Below are 26,871 nucleotides of genomic sequence, written 5' to 3'. Positions count from 1 at the left end.
ATCTTTTGGCCAAAACAAAAGCTGCTGCTATGTATGTGATATGGTGTTCTATGGGAACTGTTAGGGTATGTGCACATGGTCAGGAGCCGCTGTGTGTTTGACACTGCATGCTTATGCAGCATCAAACCTGCAGCAGTCTGGTGTTACAGCATAGTGGATAGGATTTCTAGAAATCCCATGTCCACTATGCGACTCTGTGCACCTATGGATCACCCACGGAAACTGACATGCAGTACGTCTTTCAGACCTGCAGCATGTCAATTTCTCTTGCGGGTCCACATGTGGACTTTCTCCACAGACTAACATCTATGAGAAAACTCCACATGTGCAAAAAAAAATCGTGTCACTCAATAGCATAAATTGAGGGCAGAAGCTGCACGACTATCCCGCAGCTTCGGTGCTGCAGGCGCCTCCTGAGCGTGGGCACATACCCTTAATGTGTGATTGATAAGGATGTGGTGCAGAAGTGGAGTTTTTCCAAGAGTGGGCGGTGTGACTGTGGAAGGTTTGAGGAGTGGAGGTGGAGCTGGGGTGGAGCCTGGGCGGAGTCTCAAGGGGCCCGAAATTTTTTTGCCAGTATGGGGCCTGAAATTCCTGGCGGCAGCCCCGCACATATACATACACTCATATACTAATCTTTCATGATATCACGGTCTTCTGGAGAGGGCTGCAGAACGCACTGTGGAGGAGAGGACACAGCAGACAGGACTGATTTCAGCTTACTGCCCCTGCGTGCTGTCCGATGCTGTGGACTCTCCTCCCTCACCCTCTACTCTTTGAGGAAATGCTGCTGGGAAAGGAACCGCAGGAGGCAGAAGACCCACTGTGAGACCCTGTAGGAGGACAGACAGCAGTCAATGAGCGCTCTCATCAGTCTGATGGGGAATCGTCCATTGGCCAGCGGCCTCTCTCCTGCATGACATGCCCCATTTTTCAATGCCCGCACTCTGCCCTGAGTATCAAAAATCATTACGGGTGGGAGTGGACGGGGTTAAGCAGCATCAGCCCTGAGTCAAGGGCCCCATAGCAGCTGCGTGGTCTACTGCCTGAGCACTGCGCTCCTTCCTGCATGGGCCCCCCTTCACCTCTGGGCCCAGGTGCATCGGTGGTGTGTCCACCCCTGGCTGAACCCCTCGCTACGGCTCTGAGCAAATGTAATATTATTTACACACAAACGAGTGGTAAAGAAATCAGTGAGACACCTGTGGGATAAGAACCATTACACCCTCACAGGACTTCCCTGGTGGGTACAGTGTCCGAAATGGGGTCATTTTAGGGGGTCGTATGTTCTTTACACCTCGTGGGCTTTGCTTTTGGCCGCTCCGTACACCTCGTACACACCTGACTCCGCTCCGTACACACAGCTCCGCTCCGTACACCTCGTACACACGGCTCCGCTCTGTACACCTCGTAAACACGCGGCTCTGCTCCCTACAACTCGTACACGTGCGTCTCTGCTCCGCAGTTCTCTACTCCGTACACCTCGTACACGCGCGGCTCCGCTCCGTACGCCTCGTGCACGCGCGGCTCCGCACGCCTCGTGCACGCTCGGCTCCGCTCCGCACGCCTCGTACACACGTGGCTCCGCTCCGCACGCCTCGTACACACGCGGCTCCGCTCCGTACGCCTCGTACACACGCGGCTCCGCTCCGTAAGCCACGCACACACGCGGCTCCGCTCCGTACGCCTCGTACACACGCGGCTCCGCTCCGTACGCCTCGTACACACGCGGCTCCGCTCCGTACGCCTCGTACACACGCGGCTCCGCTCCGTACGCCTCGTACACACGCGGCTCCGCTCCGTACGCCTCGTACACACGCGGCTCCGCTCCGTACGCCTCGTACACACGCGGCTCCGCTCCGTACGCCTCGTACACACGCGGCTCCGCTCCGTACACCTTGTACACGCGCGGCTCCGCTCCGTACGCCTCGTACACGCGCGGCTCCGCTCCGTACGCCTCGTACACGCGCGGCTCCGCTCCGTACGCCTCGTACACGCGCGGCTCCGCTCCGTACGCCTCGTACACGCGCGGCTCCGCTCCGTACGCCTCGTACCACGCGGCTCCGCTCCGTACGCCTCGTACACACGCGGCTCCGCTCCGTACGCCTCGTACACACGCGGCTCCGCTCCGTACGCCTCGTACACACGCGGCTCCGCTCCGTACGCCTCGTACACACGCGGCTCCGCTCCGTACGCCTCGTACACACGCGGCTCCGCTCCGTACGCCACGCACACACGCGGCTCCGCTCCGTACGCCTCGTACACACGCGGCTCCGCTCCGTACGCCTCGTACACACGCGGCTCCGCTCCGTACGCCACGCACACACGCGGCTCCGCTCCGTACGCCTCGTACACACGCGGCTCCGCTCCGTACGCCTCGTACACACGCGGCTCCGCTCCGTACACCTCGTACACACGCGGCTCCGCTCCGTACACCTCGTACACACGCGGCTCCGCTCCGTACACCTCGTACACACGCGGCTCCGCTCCGTACACCTCGTACACACGCGGCTCCGCTCCGTACACCTCGTACACACGCGGCTCCGCTCCGTACACCTCGTACACACGCGGCTCTGCTCCGTACACCTCGTACACACGCGGCTCTGCTCCGTACACCTCGTACACACGCGGCTCTGCTCCGTACACCTCGTACACACACGGCTCTGCTCCGTACACCTCGTACACACGCGGCTCTGCTCCGTACACCTCGTACACACGCGGCTCCGCTCCGTACACCTCGTACACACGCGGCTCCGCTCCGTACACCTCGTACACGCGCGGCTCCGCTCCGAACACCTCGTACACGCTCGGCTCTGCTCCGTACACCTCATACACACGCGGCTCCGCTCCGTACACCTCGTACACACGCGGCTCTGCTCCGTACACCTCGTACACACGCGGCTCTGCTCCGTACACCTCGTACACACGCGGCTCTGCTCCGTACACCTCGTACACACGCGGCTCTGCTCCGTACACCTCGTACACACACGGCTCTGCTCCGTACACCTTGTACACACGCGGCTCCGCTCCGTACACCTCGTACACACACGGCTCTGATCCGTACACCTCGTACACACGCGGCTCTGCTCCGTACACCTCGTACACACGCGGCTTTGCTACATCCACACTGTAAACCCCTCCTGACCCCACACATAAACTTCAGCTCATCCAGCACCATGACAACCAGCACAGCAGAGTCCTGCATCCACTGAGGCTCCTGATCATGTGACCCCTGACTCCTCCCCTCCTGTGACCTCATCACAGCTCCTGTGCGCACAGAGCGGCCATATATGTGGTGGCGGCTCTGCAGGTGGAGGTATGTGGAGACCCCATTACTGGGCGCAGGGGGCATTAACCCCTTCAGCACGGAGACTCTTTTGGGGTCTTGCGTTGCCCCTTTATAAGAATCATAAGGTTTTGTTCTGTTTCCTGTAATAGATACATACGACCCAACTATGGAGACAGGAAGGGAGGAAACGTATTGTTCTCATAGTACAGGACCCCTTTACTGGCCCCACAGTGTAATGCCCCCATTATGCCCCTTATGCAGGATGTATGATGCCCCCCACAGTTTAATGCCCCCATTATGCCCCTTATGCAGTATGTATGATGCCCCCCACACAGTGTAATGCCCCCATTATGCCCCTTATGCGGGATGTATGATGCCCCCACACAGTGTAATGCCCCCATTATGCCCCTTATGCAGGATGTATGATGCCCCCACACAGTGTAATGCCCCCATTATGCCCCTTATGCAGTATGTATGATGCCCCACACAGTGTAATGCCCCCATTATGCCCCTTATGCGGGATGTATGATGCCCCCACAAAGTGTAATGCCCCCATTATGCAACTTATGCAGTATGTATGATGCCCCACACAGTGTAATGCCCCCATTATGCCCCTTATGCGGGGTGTATGATGCCCCAACACAGTGTAATGCCCACATTATGCCCCTTATGCAGGATGTATGATGCCCCCACATAGTGTAATGCCCCTTATGCAGTATGTAAGATGCCCCCACACAGTGTAATGCCCCCATTATGGCTCTTATGCAGTATGTATTATGCCCCCCACACAGTGTAATGCCCCCATTATGCCCCTTATGCGGGATGTATGATGCCCCAACACAGTGTAATGCCCACATTATGCCCCTTATGCAGGATGTATGATGCCCCCACATAGTGTAATGCCCCTTATGCAGTATGTAAGATGCCCCCACACAGTGTAATGCCCCCATTATGGCTCTTATGCAGTATGTATTATGCCCCCCACACAGTGTAATGCCCCCATTATGCCCCTTATGCAGGATGTATGATGCCCCCATTATGCCCCTTATGCAGGATGTATGATGTCCCCACACAGTGTAATGCCCCCATTATGCCCCTTATGCAGGATGTATGATGCCCCCACACAGTGTAATGCCCCGATTATGCCCCTTATGCAGTATGTATGATGCCGCACACAGTGTAATGCCCCCATTATGCCCCTTATGCAGGATGTATGATGCCCCCACACAGTGTAATGCCCCCATTATGCCCCTTATGAGTCATTCCATGTCAAGTGGACCAGTGGTCCACACTCGACCTTCTCCGATTTTGCTGAAAATTTATAAGGATGTACATGTATGTTTGAAAAGAGGTTCTGTAAATTTTTAGGGCCAGTTCTCAAATACATTGGGCACTGTTGACCTTTCACTGGAGGTTCCACCAAGCCTGCTTCTTCAGCTAAGAGGATTTTGCAAACTTTGGCACATAGCCATTAGAGTTCTATACTGGCTATGATGCTGAAATTTGCCATACTAGCTCACCTTTTGCTGCTAAACACGATAAAATTTTTACCGGCTATGACAAAACAAAATTTCGGCCGCAATTTTGTGTCAAAGTAGCTTGTAAAACGCATCGCATAAAATTTATGCCAAACTTTGCCCATATATAACTCAAGACCAAAAACCAATAGTAACTTGTGCTTTGCCCTGTACACCAAACATCTACATGACTTTGCATTGCTGCAATATCACGGTCAAATCATATGTATTTGTGGAAATCTTCACACCCACATATGGTGAAAAACTTAAAAAAAACGAATTTTACCTATTTTTAGGTCAAATTTCTCAAAAAGGGTACCCCTAAAATATATTAATTCTGATATCATTAGAAAGAGCACATTTTTCTCTACAAGGATCATTGTTTCTTTTTTTTTTGGAGTCTCTCAGTTTAAGAAAAGAAAAATGCCACTGAAAATGGTGTTATTTATTAATAAGGAATGAATGGTAACTGCACTATTCAAACCCTTGCGTTGGTCCATGGTGGTTATACCACAACAAATTCCCTAAGAATTGGTATTATAATCCTATTAAGATTTGTAATAATGCTGTCTTTCGAGAATTGGCAGCCCCATCGCCTAGGAGCCATGGCCGATAGCCGTGCAAGGCCAGCCGCGGGCGGTCTCTTTATCGCAAGTTCCGAAGCCTGAGGGTGGGTGTCTTTGCCTAGGATCCCAAGCCTAATATTGGGTATCTTTTGTTGGTTCCCAAGCCATAATGTTCAGTCAAAGTGGTCTGGAATTGTTGCTGAATTTGCAACATAATCGGTTCAGAGAAGCTGTATTGTCGGCCCATTGCTGTTGCAGCTGGTGCTGGAATTATTGCAATGATTGACTGCTCGGGAATCCAGCATGTATCATTTCTCACAGGCCAGTGAAAGAAGCTAGCTGGTCCATGAGGATGCATAAAATGTATTAATGCATCATGGTCGTCGACTGAAATTTCAGAAATATTTCCAATCCACCAGTTCCTATCGTAAATGCAGGCAATGTATTGCCCTGGCTGGAGGTTTGCAATTGGCACAAAAGGCATTTCTGATCTGACAGATCTATCTACATGGGCAATGAAAGATGATGGGTCATTTGACACCCTTGAAATGCGAATCTTTTTGTCATCAATTGGCACAAACTGGTGATTTTCTCTTGTTCCAGCAATTGTATGTCCATCTTTGAACCTTTCCTCTTGAACTACCCGTATTTCGTCAATTTTTTCTTTTGGAACAAAAAAAAATTTGATTCCATGCAGTTGCTCGTTGCAAAAGTTGAATAAATCCACCGGGGTCAGTATTTGGTTTTCAGTTGGGCATTGAAGACTGGCACGAGCTGCCAACCTCTTTGCAAGACTGGCACGAGCTGCCAACCTCTTTGCTGTCCCTCCAATCCCATCACAGGGCGACTTTCCATGACTGGTACCAAAAAAATTCCATTCAGCGCTGATATTGAAATCAGCATTGTGGTGGCACAAGTTGAGAAAATTTTTGTACTGGGCTGCAGATCCATCGCTGAAGTAGTGGATATGACGAATCCCATAGATGAGAGTCTTGAGATACTCCACAATTACTGTTAAGAAAGTGTGGACTGCAACTGTGTCATGTCGTGAGCAATCACTGATTATGCACAAGCTGATGTTCTGCGCAGCTTCACCATTTAACTCCTTGAAGTAAATTACAAATGGGTGTACTGTAGCTTGACTATTTTCCCAGTGGAAACCTTGAATGGCATCTTGAACAATAAATGAGTAATTTTCAGCAAAGTCCATAAGGATCACAAGCTCTCCAGGTCTCAGATTTTCCTTCAACGATTTCAAATAGCTACTTTGATGCTTGGCGATGTAGTGATGGCTACAAAGTTTAGAAATTTTCAAAACAATTCTTCAATTAAATCTTCTATAGTCAGTTTATTTGGTATCAAGCGTGTCTCGATCAGTGTGAATCCATTGTTTGAACTCAATAATATCTTCAGGGTCACTGTTGACAAACACATTGACTAGAAATTCTTTTAAAACTTCAGGACCCAGGCATTTATCACAACGGCCAAGCATACAGTCCTTGGATTCAAATCCACAGACCATTTTGCATATGAGCTCTTTGTAGTCATCATTGATTGGGCATGCTGCAAGCATTAGTTTGACATTTTGGTGAATGGTACACACACAAACGGAATGTGTTCCAGCAGATCCAACGGTTACGCACCACTTTGGCCGAAGCTCACAAAACTTGGAAAATCCAATTTCAGGGCCATTCCGATCCCGATAGGCAACAAACATTTCCCTCATATTGCTCAGTAATAGTCGCTTTTGCATCTGCTTTTTTTCTCCTGCTATTCGCACTGATACATAGTATTTTTTACCAGGGCACATTTGACTGAATTCATCATCCTTATAAAAATGCCTGCACCTTTTTCTTCACTTCCTCAGAAACTTTCTTGCCACACTTGCCACACAGGCTAAGATCCCATGTTCACATTTAAGCTTTCAAGCTTGTTTGACCATTCGTTCAGAGACACCGAATTCGTCTGATATAGCCTTAATGGACCAACTTTTAAGTGCCAATGTCAAGATTTGGACCTTTTCTGCCTGACTGGACACCTGCAGCTTTTGCTTCAAATCTGCCAAAAGGTGATTGTAATCCAGACACATTTTGCACTGTGCTGTTTTTGTTTGCTCAATGTCTTTCGGCTCAAGCCCTCCAATTGAAGCAATCTTGCTAGAAAATGCATTTTGTACCTGGCTTATCTTTCTCCTTGCATATCCAAGTGAATCCCGCTGGCTTACCCGTGGATATTTCAGAGGAGAGATGCCAATGGATGTTAAGCTTGAATTTAGACTTTCAGGAGAACATTCCATTCCATCTGGATCTGATTCAGAGGAAACTGGATCAGCTGATTTTTTCCTGTTAGCAAATTCTTTTCAACATGATGCACAAATCTTCTGGCCAGGCTTCACATCATTCTTTGTAAATTCGTTCAACTGGTCAGCTGCTAACAAATTGATATTCTCGCAAATTCTTTTTGGTGTTATGACCTTTCTTCCCAAAAGGATTGCAACACGATTTTTGCAAATGCTCATATTTGGTCAAGAATGAAGCTTCATGGTGTAAACAGATTTGTGAATGTTCGTCAAAATTTAGTCCCACTCGTCGACGCAGCAATTTCTGTTCATCCAATCCAAAGCTTGTAAACAATTTCAACTCATCCTTGCTATGGGTGAATGTCTTAAGGTGGCACTTCGAATTGTTCGCAAGGCCGATAGAGCACTGGGCCGATTCTTCATCAATTTCATTCTCCATCGCTAAAAAATAAATAATATATGCATTAAAATGTAACAATAGTCAATAACTTCATAAACAAAAAGGTTTATAGGTTTTTGATTATAATAGACATTGCTAGCAACAATACAACTCTGTAACGTGATAAGAATCTGAAAATCAAACACAAAATCAATGCATTACGCGCATAAATAACACTATGTTCCGTGGCATTTTTCTTTTCTTAAACTGAGAGACTCCAAAAAAAGAAAAACAATGATCCTTGTAGAGAAAAATGTGCTCTTTCTAATGATATCAGAATTAATATATTTTAGGGGTACCCTTTTTGAGAAATTTGACCTAAAAATAGGTAAAATTCGTTTTTTTTTTAAGTTTTTCATCATATGTGGGTGTGAATATTTCCACAAATACATATGGTTTGACCGTGATATTGCAGCAATGCAAAGTCATGTAGATGTTTGGTGTACAGGGCAAAGCACCAGTTACTATTGGTTTTTGGTCTTGAGTTATATATGGGCAAAGTTTGGCATAAATTTTATACGACGCTTTTTACAAGCTACTTTGACACAAAATTGCGGCCAAAATATTGTTTTGTCATAGCCGGTAATAATTTTATCGTGTTTAGCAGCAAAAGTTGAGCTAGTATGCCAAATTTCAGCATCATAGCCAGTATAGAACTCTAATGGCTATGTGCCAAAGTTTGCCAAATCCTCTTAGCTGAAGCCGCAGGCTTGGTGGAACCTCCAGTGAAAGGTCAACAGTGCCCAATGTATTTGAGATCTGGCCCTAAAAATTTACAGAACCTCTTTTCAAACATACATGTACATCCTTATAAATTTTCAACAAAATCGGAGAAGGTCGAGTGGGGACGATTTTTAAAACTGGTCCACTTGATGTGGAATGACCCTTATGCAGGATGTATGATGCCCCAACACAGTGTAATGCCCCCATTATGCCCCTTATGCAGGATGTATGATGCCCCCACACAGTGTAATGCCCCCATTATGCCCCTTATGCAGGATGTATTATGCCCCCACACAGTTTAATGCCCCCATTATGCCCCTTATGCAGTATGTATGATGCCCCCACACAGTGTAATGCCCCCATTATGCCCCTTATGCAGGATGTATGATGCCCCCACAGTGTAATGCCCCATTATGCCCCTTATGCAGTATGTATGATGCCCCCACACAGTGTAATGCCCCCATTATGCCCCTTATGCAGTATGTATGATGCCCCCACAGTGTAATGCCCCCATTATGCCCCTTATGCAGTATGTATGATGCCCCCATTATGGCCCTTATGCAGTATGTATGATGCCCCCACACAGTGTAATGCCCCCATTATGCCCCTTATGCAGGATGTTTGATGCCCCCACACAGTGTAATGCCCCCATTATGCTCCTTATGCGGGATGTTTGATGCCCCCACACAGTGTAATGCCCCCATTATGCCCCTTATGCAGTATGTATGATGCCCCCACACAGTGTAATTCCCCCATTATGCCGCTTATGCAGGATGTTTGATGCCCCCACACAGTGTAATGCCCCCATTATGCCCCTTATGCAGGATGTGTGATGCCCCCCACACAGTGTAATGCCCCCATTATGCCCCTTATGCAGGATGTATGATGCCCCCCACACAGTTTAATGTTCCGGGACGTACTAAAAAGAATGAAGATCAGGAATAAATAAAAAGATTGAACATAAAAACATACAGGTCCAAACATATGGAGAGATATTATGGATTTCTTGTGTATCTTGCACTTGGGATGAACATGAAATATATCAAGATTACAAGGGAATGAACACATTCCATTTAAACAGGTGTATATTATATTCCTACACTACCACCATCCCCCCACACACAGTATAATATTTCCACAGTACCGCCTGAGGTTCTGCAGTTGGAATAATCCCTCTGGGAAATGGTTTTCCCTTTGCCTGCTCCCCTACATGTAGACCCTCGAGCATGTATACATGCATTTAGGGGATCAGGCCTTACTAGATATCGAGGCTTTGTACAGTAATATACCGCATGAGGATGATATCAGAGGAGTAAGACGTTTCTTGAAATCGAGATCAATAGAGTGTAGCAGACATAATGACTTCATGGAGGATCTTCTAAAACTCACTCTTACTCATAACATATTTCTTTTTGACAGGAAGTACTTCCACCAGTTCAGGGGTACTGCGATGGGGAGCCCCTGTGCCCCCTCGTATGCTAACCTATTCCTGGGCTCATAGGAAGAAACCACAATATTCAGGGATGATCATAAGTGGTGGCATCCATATATTGGGGTATGATATAGATATATTGACAACATTTTTATCATCTAGTCAGAGACGAGTGAACAATTTCTTGAATTTGTCAGGGAACTCAATATCCATAGAGTGGGCCTTAGATTTATATCAGAGTTTAATTATTACCAGTTGCCTTACTCGAGAAAGAACGGGATGGGACCCTAGGGACACTCATCTACCATTAACCTATGAGCACTAATTAACTATTAAATTACTAAAAAAAAACAAGCAATATCCAAGGGCCAATTTTTACAGTTGAGTAGAAACTTCTCTAATGTCACGGATATTAATATACAGGCAATAGACATGAACACCAGATTCAAGGAAAAAGGTACCCACAGTACATTTTGGATTACGCACAATTGTTTGCAGAAAAACAGGATAGACGGACACTCCTCCATGCCTAACCAAGAGACCAAGAAAAATATGGGATAACACAAGTAGTAGGAACTTGTCACAATCAGAGTGACCTTATCTTTAATATCCTCAGAAAATACTAGTATGTACTTGTGGTCGACCCTGACCTGAGGGTGCTGTGGGATCTACTCCCACAATAACTTTCATAAAGGGTTGGTCAATTATGGACCGTTTAGTGCATAGTTTCTATAAAAACTTGGCTAGGTAGAAGAATCTGTGGTTTCTTTAGTTGTGGAGAAAGTTGTACATGTAATTGGATGAGACCATATAAATCTTTCTCGAGTTCATCTACGGTTGAAGCCTTTTTCCAGAGGGATTATTCCAACTGTAAAACCTCAGGACTTGTATATGTGGCCACATGCAACTGCCCCCTAGATTATGTATGCACGACCAAGAGGATTGTGGGGGGGGGCATTTGGGCGAAATACGCCATGGCCGGGACACCTCATTAGTGAGACACATGAACAGTGTACATTGAGGTGAAACCAGAGACATCTCCTTTTGCATCATTGAGGTGGTTAAACCCAATGTGAGAGGATGTGATCTCATTAGATGTATCCTCAAAATGGAAAGTAAGTGGATTTCCAGACTGGATTCACAAGCTCCAAAGGAACTCAGTGAGCAAATTTCCACCAACGTCACATTGCACCACAGACTGTCCAGGAGTTGGCGGATGCTTTAGTCCAGGTCTGGGAAGAGATCCCACAGCAGACCATCCACAACCTCATCAGGAGCATGCCCAGACGTTGTAGGGAGGTCAAACAGGCACGTGGAGGCCACACACAATACTGAGCCTCATTTTGACTTGTTTTAACGACATTACATCAAAGTTGGATCAGCCTGTAGTGTGTTTTTCCACTTTAATTTTGGGGGTGGCTCCAAATCCAGGCCTCCATTGGTTAATAAATTTGATTTCATTGATGATTTTTGTGTGATTTTGTTGTCAGCACATTCAACTTTGTACAGAACAAAGTATTCAATGAGAATATTTCATTCATTCAGATCTAGGATGTGTTATTTGAGTTTTCTCTTTATTTTTTTGAGCAGTGTATTTTGATGTTGCCCACGAGCAGATTCAATCAGGGGACCAACCAATTTCCATAGCAATTCTCTTGAATGCTCTACAATAATGGGCAAAGGCACAAGGGGACTTCGAAAATGAGAGGTGGGGGCGGTTAACTGGCTTGTAGGGCAAGACTTGCAATACTTACATCCAGGCCAATAGAACCTCTGCACAATCTATTCCTGCGTTTTTTCCACTCCCAGATATCTCCCCAAGACATGTCAATGGGCCATGTCCAACACCTTCTGTCTATAGGGGCCCGGCACTATTAACTGCTCCACTCGCTCCTCCCTCACTTTCTTGACCCGGTACGACTCCCCACTCATCATAAAATGGGGAAACCTTGTGTCAACCCCCGCTCCTGTGTAACCCCATTTATAACAGTGACATTATTAAAGGCTTCCTTCAGAGTTAGGTCCCTATGTTGAGCAAACCCAAAATTCTCACTGGTCACCCCTAACTCCGGAATGGCAGACTCGGGGGTACTACCTCCTTATCCCCAATAAGGACACAAAAGGGAAACCTGTCTGACTCTGGGTGTGGTGATACCTCCTCAGGGTTAACTGGTTTCTTATCTGAGCCAGCGAACCCAGAACTCTTCCCCCCACACATCCCAAAACAAACAAAAGTCCCAGCCTATAGTAATAGGGTGCAACAAGTCCTGAACGACGCCGACCTCGTGGGACTCAGTACCGTGAGCCATTTCAATGTCTACTCTGGCCATGGGCTAGTCCTTAGCATTACCATGAATGCACCGAATGCCAACTTTTTTTTCCCCGGGATCATTTGAAGAGGAAGGGTGGCCATCATAAGGGTCACCAGACTCCCGGATTCTAGCAGTGCCGTTACCTCCTGTCTGTTCACCTTCACAGAACATGCTTGTGGCCCCTCGCTGGGTTGACATTTCACACTGCAGGTCGGATAAGCTTAATATGAACACTGGCGTCCTATGCTGCAGTCCATCGGCTCAGCGGACAATGGGCGGATATATGGCCTGGGCCGTGGCACCTCCAGTAAACAACATCACCTGTAGGGACCTTAGGCACCACCTCCACCGCCCCTTTGGACCTTGGATGGCCCAACCCCTTTTGAGTCTCCGCCCCCTGTTGGGAAACCCAGTATGGAGTGGGCTGCCTTCCCAAGGAACCTTCAACCCCCTGGTATCTCTTGACAAGTCCAACCAGGTCATCCGCATTCCAGGGATCACCCTGGGCAACCCAAGCCTGTATGGACCTTGGCAGGGAGTGCACAAACCGGTCCATCACCACCCGCTCTACCATCTGCGCAGGTGTATGGGAATCCGGTACCAGCAACTTCTGGACCAGGTGCAACAGGTCAAACATTTGGAAGCGAGGTGGTTTGTACCGGTGATTACCCCAGCGGTGAACCCACTGCGCCCTGATAGTCATTGTCACCCCCAAGTGGGCGAGAATCTCAGTTTTTAGCTTGCCATACCCTTTGGCGTCCTGCAAAGCTAAATCATAGTACACCTTCTGGGGCTCTCCCGTCAAGTATGGCACCAATACCTCAGCCCACTGCTCTGGCGCAAGTTTCTCCCTCAGCGACCCTTTCAAACACCGTTAGGAAGGCCTGAACGTCATCCACCAAGGTCATTTTCTGCAATTACCGTTGTGACATGCAGAAGTAGTGCTGTTGCAGAGTGTGACATGCAGAAGTAGTGCTGTTGCTTTAAAAGCATTCAGCAACTATTAGCCGTAACACAAGCACATGAGACAGGAAGTGTTGTGCTCCAGAAGCATCCAGCAACTAGAGGGGTTAACACAGTCACAGGAGTACAGTGTCCATTTTAGGACATGATCAGATATCAAACATCATAATGATGTCAGTTTGAGGCTAAATACCCTGTCTGACAAGTGTTTCTGAAAAGTGATTTTGATAAGTGACTTTTACAACTGTAGTAATAATAATAATAATAAAAAAAAAGTCACTGTTCGCTGATGGGACTTGAACCTAAAATTCTGTATCAAGACACCAGTGCACTAACCACTGAGCGATTAACTCAGTTGAAGAAACCTAGGAGTTCTATCTGGTTATATGCTTTTCAGTGCAAATCTGATTGAAACTCATTGGGACTTATGCACAGACTGCAAGCAAGACAAATTCAAATGATGTTTGATTTTGATGTGTGAGTCTGATGTGTGACTTTCTTCAAACATCAGAATCAGAATCACAATGACTTTTAGTCACCCTGAGTATTTTCATGGTTGATCTCATAAGACAAGAAAAGCTGCCAGTTACTATCACTTGCCTGGATAGCTCAATGGTAAGGCATCAGCCTCTGAAACTAAAGTGTCACAGTTCAAATCCCAATAGAAATATTATTTTTTTTTTTAACTATCCCTATTTAGCACACAAACTACAGGGGTGTTTTACTTTTAATATCTGACATTTTGATTGTCATCCTGACGTGTTAAGAGTTTCAGACACGCTGTGTATTTGCATGGTAAATTACATAGCCAAAGTAAATTGGGAGGTACTAATTTACTACATATCTATTTCCAAGTGACTGTTCATTTGCATAATTTCTTATAGGGGTCTAATGATAACATTTCTTTTTTGTCAATTTTTCTTTCCATCCACCCAAGAACTGGCTGCAAACTCCCAATTTACTTTTGCTATGTAATTATTATAATTATATATCACTACCTAAATAATCAAATAATGAACCTACAGTTTAATGGTAAGGCATCTGTGTCACATAGTTTTGGTTTGAAAGGATAATAGTAATAATAATAATTAATAATAAAAAGTTCAGTGTCCCTACAGGTTTTTCTTGGCTTATGAGATTAACCATGATAATACTCAGGGGGTCTAAAAGTAATTGTGATTCTTATTCTGATGTGTGAGAAAAGTCAGATATCAAAGCCAAGCATCAGTGAAGTTTGTGTGCTAGCCAACATCATTTAAAAAACTAAAGTTTATTTTTTCTGCACCAGGGATTTAAACTCAGAACTAGTGATGGGCGAGCACTAAAATGCTCGGGTGCTCGATGCTCGGGTTGAGCACATTGGAATACTCGGGTGCTCGACCCGAGCAACGAGCCCAATGTAAGTCTATGGGAAACTCACATTTTTCAGGCGGCTCCCCCCGGCGGTCTGTTTTTGATCTAAAATAGCATGAAAGCTATCCCACCATGGCAAGGTGAACCCATTCGGGATAGTCCTACTCTGTATAATATTAAAAACCTTACCATGTGTCAAAGCCTCAAACTTCTGTGTGTGAATCAAACATGAGATCTAATGTGATAGAAGATTACAGTCCAGGGAAGATGGAAAACATTCATATAGACGGCAGGTGGAGATGTAGTCAGTGAAGCACTGTGGCTAAATATGTTTCTAGAGCCGTAGTAGAAGATGAAGATGTCGTCCTCATCATGAACTATTTATTTCTCATGTTATGTGTAATGAATATCTCCTGCAGTATTGCTAATGCCGATTGCAGTGTCGATAAATGAGACGAGAATTAGCTTTATGGAAGATGAGTCTATGAGAAACGTATTCAGCTGCAGACTCCAAGGAAGAAACTGCTTGTTGTCTGTGGCCTAAAATATATAGGTTTTATTACATGATGTAAAGCAGAAAACTAAATACTGTAAAATAATATATCTCCTCATATGTTTCCCTTATTATCTCCAGTAATTGTATTATTACACAGGATTTTTATGATGTTACATCTGCTCATCATCTTCTCATTCAGGTCTCTACAATATCAGATCCTCTCAGTGAAGATCTATTAAAGAGAATTTTCTTTATGGAATCATCAAAGATGGATTTGGACAGAGACAAGATGGCGGAGAGGATATTCCACCTCACCCTAGAGATCCTCTTCCGGCTTACTGGAGAGGTGAGAGATTCTGATGACGTCACATTACATCATTCTTATCTATGGGAATAACAGATGGACAGAATTGGAGAGGTGAGGACTCTGGAAATGTCTGTAGTGAGATTTATTAATGTGTCTCTCTATAACCAGGATTACACAGTAGTGAAGAAGACTTCTAGTGAGCGCTGTCAGGACCCTGTGTCTGAGGGATGGGGGAGACCCCTGACCCCAATCACAGGACCTCCACCTCACCCCCTGATACATGAGGACATCAATGACCAGAAGATCCTAGAACTCACCTACAAGATGATTGAGCTGCTGACTGGAGAGGTGACACTGCTGGGAATGCTGGGATATTATACAGTAACGCTATGGAGGGATCAGGGGATGACGGTATCATTGTATGTGTCAGGTTCCTATAAAGTGTCAGGATGTCGCTGTCTATTTCTCCATGGAGGAGTGGGAGTATTTAGAAGGACACAAAGATTTGTACAAAGACGTCATGATGGAGGTTCCTCAGCCCCTCACATCACCAGGTAATAGACAGGACTAAATACACACGGCCCATAATTATCTGTGTGTAAAGAATGAATTCAGTCCCTTATGTATTTCCCCCAGATATATCCAGTAAGAGGACAACACCAGAGAGATGTCCCCGTCCTCTTCTTCCACAGGACTGTGAACAAGAAGACCCCAATATTCCTCAGGATCATCAGGTAGATGGAGAGAAGGTGTCATGAGATCTCCCCTATGATGTGTAGACGGCTGTGAAGGTCTTGTGCTCAGTCTTGTTTTATCCACCAGTATTATATGTTTTATTCTTGTGTAATGAGAACGGTGGAGATGGCAGGATTAGAGCTGATCATAGATGGGACTTCTCATCTGTTTGTGACTTTTACAATATTTGTTTCAGGATGAAGATCTGACCCATATTAATACTATAGAGGCATATGTAAGGGGTGATGAGCGGTGTAAAGAGGAGATTCCCACATATGACTACCCAGGTGAGTAGTAACCACTAAATGCAGAGAAGTTACAGATTCTTCTCAGTCACCGTCTGTGGCTGCTTTATCGGTTGTGTAGTCCGGCCGTATCACAATCGTGTGATCACCATTTTGCCTCTAGACCACAACATTCTCCTCCACCCAAAACTGTTCAAATGATTTTGGGCATTGAAACCCTTTTCCATAGAACTTACAACCTGGAGGATCCACCTACTCCCTGTGATTAGGAGACGTTACCTGCCCAGATCTGTAAACCACAAAGCCAGAAAATTACTTGAAGAAAAATATTATGATGAGACTGTAAGAGAAAGCGGAGGGTAATGATGGTGTTGGCTTCCTAGAACCCCGATATCTTATTGGATGAATCCACCTTCTCTCCCTTCTGTGCTGCTGAATGTGCTCATATGGTCTCTCCAAGACCAGGTCCAGTGTTTCTGGCCAAACTTCACTTTTATGATCTACAACATTAAATGTGCAGTGAAGGGCAAGTGTGAATTTCTGTCCAATAACAACAGAGTTTCCCTTTATCCTGACTTTTCAATTTCTTTTAAAACCAACTAACTTCAAACAGAATTGAGATAAACTAAACAAAAAAACATTACACCTGTGCCATGATACATCTCTAAGCTAAATTTAAGACGCCTCAGCTCTGCACTATTATAAAAAGTTCTCTTTGAACGTCTAATATTTCTTCTTGAAACTCATCTGACAGAAAATATTGTCCCTTACGATAGTTTAGATTCCCAAGAGCCACCGAGCCCCATACTCCAATTACCCCAGAGAGGTTTCACCACTAGTTACTCACTACTTACTGATGAAGACTGCTGAGTTTGATCATTTCAGTAGATGTGTTATTGTCTATACCCACAGTTTTTACTATAGTAGTTAGTGCCCAAAATACTCTGATTTAACCTCTTCCTGCAGCCAGTTTTGTGTTCCTATCTGGGCCCATTCTTCAAATCTGACGTGTGTCACTTTATATGGTGATAACTTTGGAATTCTTCACAAAGGATAATAGGAAACAAATGGACCTTACAAATAATATTCCATCTTCTCTTGAATCCGACAATACCTTGTATGCAATTGTACACTACTGTCTGGGCACATGGCAGGTTAAGAAGGGAAGGAGCGCCATTTAGCTATTTGAATGCAGATTTTGCTGGGATAGTGTGCAGACACAATGTATTGGGGACACTGTTCTTTGTCACCTGGCAGCTCCAAAGATGGCCACCACAAACAGGCTTGGCGCTATCTACTCCATTTTCCAGATCCCAGGGTTTGCCTTGCTCATCATCCTTTAACCCCTCTACATGTATTTGGACTTAGACAGAGACCCCCTAAGCTTGGGCCACAGTGTTACCTAATGTTCTGTGGTGTGAGATGGCAAGAACAATAGTCAGATAGCCGGGTCAGAACATGGAGGTCAGAGAAAATACAAAATCACACAAAAGTAGTTAGTAAACGGGCCGAGGTCACAACAGGAAACAAATCCACAAGCCGGGAGCTGAGCACAGAGGACTGAACCAGAGGAGAACAAGGCTGTATCTGGCAGCTTCCGGCAATATGCTTCCAGCTTTAGTAGGGTGCGGTGCTTTCCAATTGGCTGAAGCAGGGAGCAGATTACTCCAGCTGGACAGCACACACACCCATACTGCCAGACTGGATGGTACTACTGGTCCCAGCAACCCTAATCTTAGTGGCTGAACAGAGCCTGCGCCGCCCAGAACTTCTGGTTCTGACGTCTCCTCCATCACCAGCGCCGCCTGCAGGATGAATAAGGCGGCTCCTGGTGAGAGAAGCAGACGTTGCAGGAGCAGATCCCAGAGGAGATGGGACACACCATTTACAGAAGCCCTGTTATTACAAAATGGTAGAAAACCAGAACAGTAGAAATCCCCATAAAGTGACTCCATTTTGGAAATTATAACGCTCAGTGAAATAATCTATAGGAGTAGTGACTATTTTGACTCCACAGCACTTTCCGGATATTAGCACGCAGTGGATGTTGGAACGTGAAAATTACAAATATATAATTTCATTCCCCAACACATAGTGCCCAGATTGTGCCCCAGGAGGCACACACCATCAATTAAGTGGGTTCTTCTCACTATAGTAATGTCAAATACATGGATGCTGAATGTGGTTTGGGCGCACTGCAAGGCTCAGAAGTGAGGGGGAGATTTGATTTTGGGAGAGTGGATATTGCTGGATTGGTTTGTGGAAGCCATGTTGCTTTTCAAAAGCCTTTAAGCCACTAATAATGTGGAAACCTCTGGTTTTCCATTGACAGATGATGGACCTGAGTGGGGACTTGTTTTTTGTGAGATGAGTAGAAGTTTTTATTGATATTATTTCACTTACATAACATTGTTTGGTGGCTTTTTATTCCATATTTGGGAAGCAGAATGAACAAACAGTTGGACACTACGATCCACTGGTTCATCCTATGAGGTTTTCTATTAGACTGTGAACTGTTATTGTGTTGGTGAATAATGATGGCTAACATAGGGCAAAATTTAAAAAAAATCACAGAAAAAGATACAGCCTTACCAACACCAAATCATATAACAAATGCACTAGCAGGATGCCGCAGACCCCCATGATAAAGGTGGGGGCAGTGCAGGTGCAAAATACTGATGAAGCTACCACTCACAAACCTACCAATTCATGGAGGGGGTGGTTGCCTAGTATTAAAGATGCACACAGATGAAGCTTGCATAGGACGCCAGTCACACAGGTAGGTGTGATGCACAGTGTCTGGCTTAGCCTAATGATGCCCATACTATTACATCAGGAGGGCTGCCCAGCACTATATAAGTGCACCCCACATGGACAGACAACCCAGTACACCCAACCAACACTAAAATGCTAAAGCATTTGTTATCTGATTTGGTGTTGGTAAGGCTGATTTTTTTCTGTGATGTTTTCTTGGTAGATAATGATACATTTACATAAAGTACATTTTTACGGAGAGTTTAAGTAGAAATATTCAACAATATAAATTTTAAGGATATGTTATTCATAACTAATTATTGGTTTTATTCTTTGCAGATGACTGCACCAGGAGATCAGAGGGACAGCTGACATCTTCAATTTTTAAATCAGATGATCTTGAGATCAAACAAGATACAATTGAAGTGAATGCCATTACTCCAGATATACCATCATCCCTTCACAGCAAAGATCTGTCATCTGATCATTTGAAACAGGTCCTGTCTTCTGATTCATTACCGAACACTAAGGAAAATCAAAGTCACGAAATAAGCATTAAAAAACGAACTGCTCCTAAAGCAAAGAAGCCATTTTCATGTTCAGAATATGGAAATAGTTTTTCCCTCGAAAAGTCTTTTCTTAAACATCAAAGCATTCGCACAGCAGAGAATAGATTTTTTTGTTTCAAGTGTGGGAAATTTTTTAACCAGAAATCAGATCTTGTTAATCACCAGAGAAGTCACAAAGAGGAGAAGCCATTTTCTTGTTCAGAAAGTGGAAAATGTTTTACAGAGAAATCAAGTTTAATCAAATATCAGAGAACTCACACAGTGGAGAAGCCTTTTTCATGCTCAGAATGTGGTAAATGTTTTACAGCAAAATCAAATTTTATCAGACATCAGAGAACTCACACAGGGGAGAAGCCTTTTTCCTGTTCAGAATGTGGAAAATGTTTTAGACGGAAATCAGATTTGGTTGGGCACAAGAGAAATCACACAGGGGAGAAGCCTTTTTCCTGTTCAGAATGTGGGAAATGTTTTAACCAGAAATCAGATTTGGTTAATCACCAGAGAACTCACACAGGGGAGAAGCCTTTTTCCTGTTCAGAATGTGGAAAATGTTTTAGCTGGAAATCAGATTTGGTTAAGCACCAAAGAATTCACACAGGGGAGAAGCCTTTTTCCTGTTCAGAATGTGAAAAATGTTTTAGCTGGAAATCAGGTTTGGTTAAGCACCAGACAATTCACACAGGGGAGATGCCTTTTTCCTGTTCAGAATGTGGAAAATGTTTTAGCCGGAAAACAGATTTGGTTATACACCAGAGGACTCACACAGGGGAGAAGCCTTTTTTCTGTTCAGAATGTGGAAAATGTTTTAGCTGGAAATCAATTTTGGTTAAGCACCAGAGAACTCACACAGGGGAGAAGCCTTTTTCCTGTTCAGAATGTGGCAAATGTTTTGTGAAGAAATCATCACTTTTTAGTCACCAGAGAACTCACACAGACGAGAAGCCATTTTCATGTTCTTAATGTGGGAAATGTTTTTAACCGAAAATTGTATCTTCATAAAGGGGTTGTCCACTACTAGGACAACTCCTTCTCATTCCTCATCTTTGGCTTTGTTCAAATAAAAACACTCATACGCACTTCCTGTTCTGGCGCCGTTCCATTGGTGTCACAACTCGCGTTTCTGTAAGGATGTTACATCACACAAGATTGTTACATCACACAATCCTGCTGCCAATCAACGCCACCTTCAGACGTATTGTACATTCAACAGCAAGGACATGGCCTGGACATAGCACCAAGAGAATGCACACACTGAAAGCACTCTCTTCAGACCGTGTTCTTGGCTGAATTATAAGCAATTTACAGCCTCAAACATGACTTTCGATATGGGAAAGAAAGAAGAGATCAGAGGTTAATCTGAGGTCCTCCACCTCCGTCAGCATGTCTGGTATGCAGCGTTTCCTATGGAAGGTCCGGAGCCATTACTGCCTCACCTCAGTGTGGAAAAAGAAGCAGTCTTAACCCTCATGATGCCAGACAGCTCCAGGCTGTAAGTCCTGCACCAACTTCTCTATTAATGTTGGCCTCACAAGAAAACAGCTCCACAAATCTCCCTGTATTCTCACCAAAGCCCACATACTGAGCAGTGCTTGCTTCACAGGGACATTTACCCCCCAGCCACAGGGGATTCTGATATGGGGAACAACATAACTTATTTGTATATCAGATTGCGTCTATCCCTACTAAAGAAGATATGGAGCAATATATTCAGAGGCTGGAGACCACATACAATACTGAAATACGTCCCCTCACTTCTATCCTGTCACAGCTTACTGACAAGGTACAGATATTAGAGGATAATGTCGTCCAAGTTAGAGGCCATCATAATGCTCAGAAACTGACACTGGATCTTCACAGCCAGTAAATAAACCACCTGTTTAATATGGTTGATGATCAAGAAAATCGCAATAATATCTGGATAAGGGGTATACCTGAAAGCATCAATGCACAAGTGATTATGCCAACACTGCGATCATTATTCAATAATATCCTTGGTGATCCTATTGATAAGGAGGTGGAGATTTAAAAGGCGCACCGTACAATAGGCAATCATGGTCCAGATCCTGAGCGTCCAAGGGACATTATCTGTCGAATACATTTTTTCAATGTAAAAGAGGCCATTGTGAGGAAAGCTGAGGAGTTGGGTCCTGGTGATTTCAATGGAAAACGCATATAATTGCTCACATATCTATCCTGAATGACACTTGCTAAAAGAAGGGTATTGAAACCACTACTTGATGCCATCCGGGAAAATGGCCTGATGTACTCCTGGGGGTACCCATTCCAGCTGTATATTTTCAAAGATCCAAGCAACATGAGACCTTTCTGTGATGCCCTGGACATTCCATATATCTGACTGGCCACCTGCTCCACCATTGCCACAGAGAGTTCCAGCACATCACAGAAGGTGTTCAATGGATCAGGAACTTGATGGTGATGCTGCCAGATGGGAAAGGAACCTGCCAATCATATGAGCTCCTGAAATGAATCTTGTCTTCCCTGATGAGAGACAGTTTGCAGATGCTTACTTATTTCTTTAAGCATATAATTAGATATATCTAAATAGAGCATTAGGTGCCACTCTTCCACTATATAGAATGTCTAAGTTCATATAAGATCTTAGACCGACATATAAGTTGAGTTCACATGATACTACTGTAATATCAGGCTGTATTGCATTACTTGCTTTATATTCCATGGTTCCACCTAATAGGAATCCTAGAACTGAAAGTTTGACTTACGCCTGTAAAGACAACCTCCAGTTAGGGACTTGCATTGGGATCTGCTTGTTTCGCAATTTCCTACTGTTTTTATATATTCATAATCTATACTTCTTAGACACTGAGAGGTAGACGTCACTATCTACCGTCTATTCTTCCTCTTTTCTCTTAATCTTTCTCTCTTCCATTCCCCCTTTTTTTCATATAATATGGCACAACTCAAAACTTGTTCATTAAGTGTCAGAGGACTTAATGTTCCAGAGAAAGGAGCTCAAGTGTTTTATCGTAGGCATAAACAGCACGTACATTTTCTTTTTCTTCAGGAGTCACACTTTAGAGGCGATCATATACTGTACCTCTGTTTACTAATAACATTTTTCTGGGATGCCAAGATGATTAATATTTTGAAGTCTAAGGTGCTGAGTATAGGCCGCCAGAGATCACTGCCACGTACTATTGTAGAAACACTGTCTGACACGGAGAGGAGGTTAAGATCTCCGTCTACTCCAACATTTTGACTTTGGAAAACTTCTATCTCTCTAATTGTGACCAAATTAAGACATGCCGTCATTACTTAAACTAAAATATTTTGTGGGGGACCTTATCATCATTGGAGGTGACTTTAATTTTGTCTTGGATCCTTCTTTAGACGCGTCCCTGGGCTGGAGTCACCAATCTAAAACACAAAAGCTTTGCTAAACGTGCTCCTGTCTCAACCGGGCGATGTATGGAGGATACTACATCCAGACGTAAAGGATTATACCTATTATTCTCCTTTACACAATATGCATAGCCATATAGTCTTTTTCTTAATTAGCCGTCACTTGCCTACATGGCAACCTACATCTCAGGTAGGAACTGCTGTATGGTCAGATCATGCTCCTGTATATTGTAATCTGACTATGACGCACTCCACCAAGGCTTCACATGTTGGAACCTAAATGATAATCTGCTGAAGGACTCACTCACTCAGACCTTCTTGAGACTATAGACTCCTTCAAATATATGAGCATGATGAAACTGCCTTACCATTTAAATGGGAAGCACTCACATGTGTCCTCAGAGGGATAATAATAAAACATAGATAAAGGTTAAAAAAAGGAGAGAACAGCTAAAGTCTCCCATTTGCTTGAGCAGATTGTTCTCCTTGATAAACAACATAAACGATCTGCTTCCCTCCAGGTATACGCAGACCTGCTTAACGCTAGAAGGGAGCTAAAGTAGTTTCATGGATGGGGTACTTGCAAATATTGTGTAATTTCAGGGCACCTACTTATGGAAGGAACCAAGTGGAAGCTTCCATTCTCGGTACTAGATATGGGGCCTCCTCGAGAAAATGACTTAAAATGTCGTACACTAAAGTTAATATATAAGGCGTGGGATAGGGGTAAAAATATTCTGGGAATTGGAAAGTACACAAATTATACTCCTTTATGGCACAACTATAACTTACCAGAGCTACAGAAACTAAAAAATGTTAGTGAGTGGAAGGATAGGGGTATATGTTTGGTGTCACAACTCTTGAGGGATGGATTATTCAAGATGTTTGAACAAATAAAGGCAGATTTTAACCTTCCGCATAGGGTGTTTTATCAATATCTGCAAATACATATTGCATATACTACACAACTAGAATAAACGCCATACTGATTGATAGACATCACCCAATAGATACCATTACTACATCGTTGGATACAAAAGGTCTAATATCCCTTATTTATAGGCAGTTACTGGCCCTACATTTGGATAAATATCCTTTGATAGTTAAGACAAAATGGGAGGAGGATGTGGGTCCCTTATCTGAGGAGCATTTGGGGAAATACTGGATTTGACACCGAAACTTTCATTGTCGGAGTCACAAAGATTGTCCCGAATTCTTCTGATTCATAGGGTATATAGATCCCCAAGTATTTTATTTAAAATTGAAATACAAATGGATGACACAGGCACTAGATGTGGTTAAAATGATGCCCACTTGATGCATATGACGTGGGAATGTGTAAATATTGGCGACTAATGGAACGTGGTGATCGCTCTTGTACTATCTGTATCTGGGATACAACTTCAGTTGGAACCTAAAATATGTATCCTAGGACTTCTGGGAGAAGATGTAGATCCAGACTCCCATATGGCAATAGCTAGCTCAAGAATATTATTCCAAGCCAGAAAGTTGTTGGCACTACATTGGATAGACAATTCTCCCCCAACGATAACAGAACTAAAATCCAGGATAAATAACACTCTATGCTTGGAAAGTGGATCTTATATTAAAGGAACGCTGTCAAGAAATCCATACACCTATGGGAACAATGGTTAATTACTACAGGTATTGCTTCAGAAATACTATACTGGACCATTTGTACATATCCCTGCAGTAAACCAGGAATTTATATCCTTATACCCAAGGTGTCAGCAAATAATAATTGTTTCAGTCCACACAATTGCCCATTCTTAGATATATTCTTTTTCTATTGATGTCCCAATAGGGAAAAAAAAGCCGTCAGGAAGTATTCAGATATTTATGTACAAATGTAAAATTACTATTCCAAAACCTTGTACTATAGAGCGATATTGGGATTTATATCATTGTAAACCGGTTGTTGTATTTGTTTACTGGTTTTTCTTTCTTTTTATTGTTTTTGTCACAAAGTTTATATGACAAAAACAAAATGTTGGGTTTTCTTTTGTTAAATAAAAATGATCTGATTGAAAAAAAGAAAGGAACGAAGATCTTTAATAGATCAAACGTATAGAAAATATCAAGATCGCATGTGAAGGTACTCGTATGAATTCACAGATAAATGTGGTCACTCATTGGCAAGGAAGTTACATCCAGACGTGTAAAGGACATACGGCTCCGGCAAAAATTAAGAGACCACTGAACAGTTTTCTATTGGAAAGCATGGAAAGACTGGTGGAAAGCATGGCAAGAGGAATGAAAGCTGTGATTAAAAATCATGGTTAGTCCACCAAATATTGATTTCACATTTAAAACATGAGTAATTTGAGGTCTGAAAGCACTGTTTCTCTGTTTCTTTTTTAGTATTTTGACACTTTATCATTTGCTGCAAATAAATTCAAAATTTTTAGCTTTGAATTTCGGAGATATGTTGTCAGTAGTTTATAGATTAAAACAACAATGTACATTTTACTCTATAATATACCTATAAACAGAAAAATCAGAGAAACTGAAAATTTTACAGTGGTCTCTTAATTTTTGCCAGAGCTGTATGTATCTAAAACAAAAGGAGCACCACTGATATAAATTCATAACCCCACTGACATAGCTGACGCATTTCATTGCTGTTATAGCTCACTTCATAATATTCATGGAAAATACCACGACATGCCACCTAATTTTCTTGAAACAAAAATTGACAAATATATTAAGGACACTGCCGTTCCTTCCTTACAGAACCCTGAGCAGGAGATACTAGACAAAGCTTTCACTGAACAACAGATAGGAGAGGCCAATAAATCATTCCCTATCGGGAAGAGCCCTGGGCCAGATGGATTCAATAATAGATTTTATAACATGTTTGCACCTCTGTTATTACCATTAGTGTTCAATAATATCTCAGAAGACTCCCCCTTTTGCCCCCCAATCACTTGAGGCTCACATAACAGTTTTATCAAAGCTTGGAAAAGAACTAAATGCCTGCCCTAATGTTCATCCAATTTCAATAATTAATGTAGATGTCAAAATATTCTCTAAAATAATTGCATCATGGCTCTCCCACTACCTACCCTCAATTGTTAGCAACGATCAGGTTGGCTTCGTTAAGGGTAGAGAAGTGCGTGATAATACAAATAAAACGTTGTTAGTTTCACATGCAAAAAAAACAATGGATGCCAATGTGTCTTGTTTCTGTGGACGCTGAAAAAGTGTTTGACACAGTGCATTGGACTTTCTTGAAGAGCTCCTTACGAAAAATTGGGTTAGGCTCTTTCTTGTTATCTAAAATTCTATCCTTCTACACTGACCCTATAGCGATAGGGTAAACGGCCTTCTATATGACACATTTTCTATTAAAAAGGAGACAAAGCAAGAGTGTCCCTTATCACCTCTCCTATACACATTGGTGATGGAACATTTCGCGGTAGCATTACAAAAAATCCAGATATTAGTGGAGCTACTATAGACTCACATCA

At 43.8% G+C, this 26,871-nt stretch overlaps 1 protein-coding gene across 1 annotated transcript in view; it reads left to right on the top strand.

The window, feature by feature from the left end:
* Positions 1-3,253: 3,253 nt before the first annotated feature.
* Positions 3,254-26,871, top strand: part of LOC141194330 (uncharacterized) — a gene marked incomplete at its 5' end in the record, with an annotated part of 40,623 nt that continues 17,005 nt past the window's right edge. The window contains 7 exons of the mRNA XM_073662232.1: positions 3,254-3,316; positions 15,589-15,735; positions 15,865-16,044; positions 16,127-16,250; positions 16,333-16,430; positions 16,628-16,718; positions 19,770-20,890. Of these exons, the coding sequence (XP_073518333.1) occupies positions 3,254-3,316; positions 15,589-15,735; positions 15,865-16,044; positions 16,127-16,250; positions 16,333-16,430; positions 16,628-16,718; positions 19,770-20,890 (1,824 nt within the window). The remainder of the gene's footprint in view (positions 3,317-15,588; positions 15,736-15,864; positions 16,045-16,126; positions 16,251-16,332; positions 16,431-16,627; positions 16,719-19,769; positions 20,891-26,871) is intronic.

Source organism: Phyllobates terribilis, unplaced genomic scaffold (genome assembly GCF_046119375.1).
Source record: "Phyllobates terribilis strain yellow unplaced genomic scaffold, ASM4611937v1 Scaffold_69__1_contigs__length_7402412, whole genome shotgun sequence".
Classification (NCBI taxonomy): Eukaryota; Metazoa; Chordata; class Amphibia; order Anura; family Dendrobatidae; genus Phyllobates; species Phyllobates terribilis.
Note: the sequence above shows the minus strand (reverse complement) of the source record. Positions and strands in the feature narration are given on the sequence as shown.